General features: G+C 31.9%; 1 protein-coding gene across 1 annotated transcript; it reads left to right on the forward strand.

Moving 5' to 3' along the window:
* The first annotated feature begins 3,837 nt into the window (after positions 1-3,837).
* Positions 3,838-5,758, forward strand: LOC134831731 (glycoprotein 3-alpha-L-fucosyltransferase A-like). The gene is made up of 3 exons (XM_063845538.1): positions 3,838-3,955; positions 4,007-4,433; positions 4,497-5,758. The coding sequence occupies exons 1-3, from the start codon at positions 3,923-3,925 to the stop codon at positions 5,426-5,428; spliced, it is 1,392 nt and encodes a 463-aa protein (XP_063701608.1). The 5' UTR covers positions 3,838-3,922; the 3' UTR covers positions 5,429-5,758.
* Positions 5,759-6,283: the final 525 nt, after the last annotated feature.

A 6,283-nucleotide genomic window follows, 5' to 3' on the forward strand; every position in this document is an offset into this window, starting at 1 on the left:
AAGAAATAACGAGAGCAAAATTTCGGTAATGCACCGCAAAAATAATGCCGCTAATGACATTCTTCAGATCATATTGCACCGAAAAAGTAAAAAAACAACAAAGTTCTTAACGGTTGCGACATTAATCCCAATTTTATCGCTTCATCGTCGAAGATTCCCTTTGAGTATTTTATTGTCGTCACTTAATTTTTTCAGCAAAAATCTAATAAATGAACATCTTTATGATCCGTTGTCAAAATTTTTATGGAAAAATACTTTCAAACACCATTTGCTCTGATTTGGACAAAAAACAACGCATTAACGATCGCGAATCGGATAATAATAAAGAGAAACAAAACGTTTATGTAAAAGTACTGTGACGTTAATGACTTCAACAATGGTGACATTGTATTCCAAATGCAACGAATTCGAGGCAACAGCATGGAAATTTCCGCCTTCAAAGGTATAATTTTCGTTCAGAAACTGTAATTAAGTTAGTTTTATCTACAAAAATTTACAACACCTGATTTTGTTGCCTCGTCTATAGGCGAAGTCGAGATTTTTATGATGCACGCATAAAATGATAATGATGCTGCCCATAGTAGTATCTTAATCTGCTCTTCTTTTACTGCGTGTTTTCTCTATCATTAAGTGCATTTTGTGAGACCTCTATCTGTTGAGGTAATAAGCACTCACGCCTATCTCGCGTACTTTGCTGTATAAACATAAATTGCAACAATATTATAATTCGCGTACTCAAGACGGCACAAAATTGACCATTAGTCGTAATTACGTTTCAAGTGACATCTAATTAGAATATTTTTAGTGTTATAACTTAATTTTTGCGTTTGTCTCGGCGTAACGTTGCTCAATGACTCGAACAAAAGGCATTTACGGTGCTTTGTTTCTCTATTTTTTTTTCTGCAGATTCAAGCGATGATGGTGAGAAAATTCAAATTTATTCACAAGTTGCACAGACAATGCCCCGTCAATACGGTCATTACTTTCAATTTTCATGCTTTTTTTGGTTTGCAGGCGATACAACCAACATTGCAATATGGCAAAATTTTTTCCCAGGTAGGTTTTTATGATGAATATTTTTACAATTACTATTCAAAAACACTTTCAGAGAGAAAAAAAAGTCAATAATAACAAGACGATGCAGAGATAGCGAAAAAAGATGTTGGGAGTGCGGTTGCATAACATAACTCTCATGTGAAATAATTGTTTTAAGTGTGGAACAAATATGGAGTAATTTGCAAGTTTTTACTATTATGCGCCGTTTCTTTGCATCATCAATCATAAATTTTCTCTGAGAAACCCTTTTTTTTTTGGAATTTTCGTTTCTCAAAAAAAGTTAATTTTTTTTCAATGAATTCTAAATAATGCAAACCAAGCTTAAAAAAAATATGCCATATTTTTTAATTTTTTTACATTTAAAAACAAGCATTTTATTATTTAAAAAAAAATATTTTTTTTTTAAATTAATACTTAAATTCAAAAAAAAAAAAATAAAATATATTTTCTTATAAAAAGACTTTAATGACAAAACATGTGTCTTTTGGCTACTTTTTTTTAATTATTTAATTAAATTAAATGAATTATTTTTTTTTTATTTAAATTCAAAAAATTCAATTATTCAATCAAAATGAAAAATAAATAAAATTAATTATTCATCTAATTTAATTAATTAATTAAAAGACACGTGTCAACTATGATAAAAGGTCTTTTTTGAGAAAATATATCCTAAAAAAATTATTTTATTTTTTTTCTAAATTTATTCATTGAATTTAAGTATAAATTTTAATTAAAATAATTAAAAAAATAATTATTTTCAAAAAAAAAAAAAACAAAAACAAAAAATGCTTGTTTTAAATGTAAAAAAATTTTAAAAAAAATATATGACCGATTGAATAGAACGTTAAAAAAAATCAAATTTCGTGATTTGAGATTTCAGATATTTGAAATTCTGTGTGAAAAGAAGACGAAAGGTGAAATTCTGTCACACATTTACACATAATTTTTCACGAAAGACGAGGAAAAAAAAATAGTGCATAACAAGATACGGATATCAGGTAGTAACAATCACAAACAATTTTTAAGTCTTGTCTTCGAAAAGTAGAGTAGAAACAATTCATGTCGCCATACAACAACATATTTGCATATCTCGGTCAGCATATCTGACAAATTATAGTGCTTTGTATTCAAATTGTTGTGTAGCTCTTAATTTAATTTCATTTTTTTTCTCGCATTTCTTTATTTTTTTTTCTTCAAGAGATACCCGAGAAGCAATCATTAAAAAGAAAAGTTGGTTATTATTGCGAGATGGCTCGTGTTGCAAAGAAAAGAAAGAAAAATTGCGCAACTTGTGTCTTTCTTTTGTTGTTTTAGAAACATCATAAACAGACAAAATTCCCATGGCATACGTAACAATTGCATATTTCTACTTCCCTCTTATCTTGAGTTGATTATTATTATATTTTAAGTATTTATTTTTAGTTTTGCAGCATTTATAATCCCATATTGAGCTGATGTTTCGTTGAATGGGAAATATCATAGAGGTAAATTGTTTTAATTATGAGTTTATTGTTATTGTCATTTGTTTGGCTTTAATTTCTTCATAAATAGTTATTTTTTTGGATGAAAATTTAATCAAGTGAGGCATTGTTTGTCCATTGAAAGCATAAAAATTCATGAATTTGAACTTTTACTTTCGAATTATGACAAAATTTGAAAAATTTGATTCAAAAAAAGGGCTAGATTAAAATTTATTTTCACTTTTCATGTCAAATTTTTGTTATTATATGTTAAAATTGACCAAATTTTCCATTAATTTCTTTTTTTCTTTTCAGCTACTGTTCCATTTCTGTCTAACTGGCTCGAAATCATGCATTCTCTCTCTTCATATGGACAAGTAACATGGTCTCAATTAAAACAAACACTGATGAAAATTAATAATAATAACATTATTGCACACATGCATGGTCGAGTGCGTGAATTAAGATAAGCAAAGTAGCAGAACTCACAAAAGCATCATCAACAAAGAATAGTTGGACATCGGATTTGCCCAGTTGAGCATTTCAGTGAATGAGCACGTTACTCATTAGCGTGAATTATTCCCTTCTTGTTATTATGATTTTAATTTTTTTTGCTGTTGAATAATTAAAAATTCTGAGGCGAGTCAGCGTGCGAAACGGTTCTTTGCCTTTTATGAGTGAAATATTGTTGTTAGGGTGAAACACATGTTGACGAAGCAAGGGGTTCAAGAACAACAATGTGATATTCACGTGCATTGTGCATCGACAAATGTCACGAAGGATAAACAAGGATTAATGCGCATGTCTGTAATATTTCATTTTCCTCTCATTTTTTTCTTGCTTTCCTTGTCAAAGGATGCGTTCTCTCGCATTTTTTATTATCCCCAAATTGATTGCACAAAACAGGTCGGATTTTTTCATCGCAAAATATAAATCACAGTCAAATTCTGAAGGAAATTATACAAAAAAATTGAAATATTTTTTGAGAGCACAGTGAACTTTGTGATAAATGTCTCGAGTTTGTGATAAGAGAAAAAAACGGAAATGAAGGAACAATGACTAATGATGTCTGAATGAACGCCCTGCGATTTTTCAGATGTTATTTAATCAATAAATGATAAATAAACGAAGACACGGGAGGAAAATGCAAATAAATTAGTGCTTGAATATTTGAACGCTTTTGGCAAACGCGCAATGAGATTTCGAAAAATATACTTGAAAAATTGCTTTACGTTAATTATTGGTTTTGCTATCGTTTTATTGTTTTTCGTTGTGATTAGGTAAGTTTCATATTTTTATAATTTTCACAAAATAATTTTTTTTTATTTTTTCACAGAGAAAAGGATATTTTTGGCCCGCGATTGTCGAGTCATTCGAGCAAAAATGAGAAAAAGTCGCCTCATGCCATGAATATGGAAGCAAAGGAGTTTCTGTTTAAGGTATGAGAATGGCGTGTCATGATATAATTAATGATTTTCGTGTGTTTTTAGGACGTTTATCCGACAGAACGAGAGATTGTTAGACATGATAGTAATTTTAACAATAATAATATCAAAGATGTGAAAGTAGTTGATAGTAATGAAAACAAAATTAGTGAAGATACAAGTACTGATAACAAACAAGTGAGGTCCGATGAGGATTCGAATGACGTTCAAGAGCGTCAATTATCGGATGGAGCAATAACAATTGAACGCCCGTGGTATTTCGAGGGCGGAACGAGATATCCGAAGCCCGCAACTGTCAACAAAAAGTCTAAGAAACGTGTGGCGAAGCTTTTTCCATCGGAGGACCCCCTCAACGATCGCATAACGAACCAGCTGATGTTCGTGCCTCCCAACTACGAAGAAATCAAGAAACAGAAGCGATATAAGACAATACTCTTGTATAATGGCCTTGGGGCGTGGAATGTTAAGGAAGGTGTGTTGTTGTTCTTTTTTTATCTATTTATTGTTTTTCAACATCTTTTTAAATTCTTTGCAGGTCGAAATGTATTCATTAATTCCAAGTGTCCTGTAAATACGTGCAAAATCACAGGGGGGCGCGAACACGCAGCCAACGCTGACTTGATACTGTACAAAGATTACTTCATTCCCACGGGCGTCGAGCGTCCCTCGCATCAGATCTACATGTTATATTTGTTGGAATGCCCGTACCACACGCCAAACATCAAATTTCCCGATGCTTTCAATTGGACAGCGACATATCGACGTGATAGCGACATCGTTGCTCCTTACGAGAAATGGGAATATTACGATCCGCGCATCAAACAAATCGAGCAGGATCGAAATTACGCCCTGAACAAAACGAAAAAAGTCGCGTGGTTTGTCTCGAATTGCGGCGCACGCAACGGACGACTCCAATATGCGCACGAATTGCAAAAATATATCGATGTCGATATTTATGGGTTTTGCGGCGAATACAAATGTGCTCGCAGCAATGCCGAAAAGTGCTTCGAAGTACTCGATCGCGACTACAAATTCTATTTGGCTTTCGAGAACTCCAATTGTCGCGATTATATCACGGAGAAATTCTTCGTAAACGCTCTCGGGCGAAATATTTTGCCGATTGTGATGGGAGCTCGTCCCGAAGATTATGCTATGAGTGCGCCGCAAAAGTCCTACATTCACATTGATGAGTTTTCGTCGCCGAAAGAGTTGGCGGAGTATTTGCATGTTTTGGATAAAAATGACGAACTGTATAATTCGTATTTCAAATGGAAAGGCACCGGAGAGTTCATTAATACGTACTTTTGGTGTCGTGTGTGCTCCATGTTACATGACGACGAGTTCATACGAAAGCCCGGAAGATGTACTTATGCTGATATCAACGAATGGTGGCGAGCGCCGGGCGTTTGCACGAACGGATCATGGCGAAAAGAGATGGCTCGGAAGGAAGTCATGACTGACGACTAGCTAAACTTGTTTTTAGTTGTTGCAATACTCAATGCGCCGTTTCTTTTGAGATTTTCTTGACTTGCAGGTTGAGAAAATGCTGCGAAACGCCTTTTTTGTATAGGAAATTAGCAAATACGAAAGAAAATATCAAAAAAATATCTAGTCTAGCACAAACATTCATTTAAATTTAATCCTTATATGTTCCTTAAACATTAACTTTACTTTACTTTTTAATGTAAATGCAATTAATTCGCACAAAATGCACACAACTGATATACGATATGTACAAATAATTTGACTTTTTACGTTAAAAACACACGTATCGAATTTCTTTTTTGAAACTGTACGTAGAAGATGATCATAATTGTACAATAATGACATAAATAAATGTATTTTTTAAACATTTTATTTACAAAAATATGAAATATTGAAGAAAAAACTGTAGAAGAACGCCATCATGTTCATTATAATTATTATTAAAAAGTTAAATGGCAATAAATATTAAAGTTCACATGAAATAAGAAAAAAAATCTCAAAAACAAAAACGACGAAAAAAAATGTAAGCGATAAAAATAATAAAAAATTGAATTTTTTACGTAGGAAATTTTGAAGTTTCATTAAAAAACTCCCAAATTGATTTTCTCTCAACATTATTTTTTTTTTATTTAACTTTCCTTGGATTTCAATATGTATAATTTGAATATTAACTCGTTAAATAGAGCATAAAATGACGATATTCACTGATGATATTAGATGATGCATCATCTCAATTCACTCAATTAATATGGTTATGATTGTGCAATTTATCTGAAAATCATCATCAATGCCAACAACGAAATAAGAACATGACAAATTTACCACAAAAAAATAAAA

Source organism: Culicoides brevitarsis, chromosome 2, assembly GCF_036172545.1.
Source record: "Culicoides brevitarsis isolate CSIRO-B50_1 chromosome 2, AGI_CSIRO_Cbre_v1, whole genome shotgun sequence".
Classification (NCBI taxonomy): domain Eukaryota; kingdom Metazoa; phylum Arthropoda; class Insecta; order Diptera; family Ceratopogonidae; genus Culicoides; species Culicoides brevitarsis.

Excerpts from the sequence above, each read along its gene's own strand:
- LOC134831731 (XM_063845538.1), top strand. The coding sequence starts at position 3,923 with ATGAATATGGAAGCAAAGGAGTTTCTGTTTAAG. Across the intron at positions 3,956-4,006 it reads CAAAGGAGTTTCTGTTTAAG|GACGTTTATCCGACAGAACG; the intron begins GTATGAGAATGG and ends GTGTGTTTTTAG. Across the intron at positions 4,434-4,496 it reads GGCGTGGAATGTTAAGGAAG|GTCGAAATGTATTCATTAAT; the intron begins GTGTGTTGTTGT and ends AATTCTTTGCAG.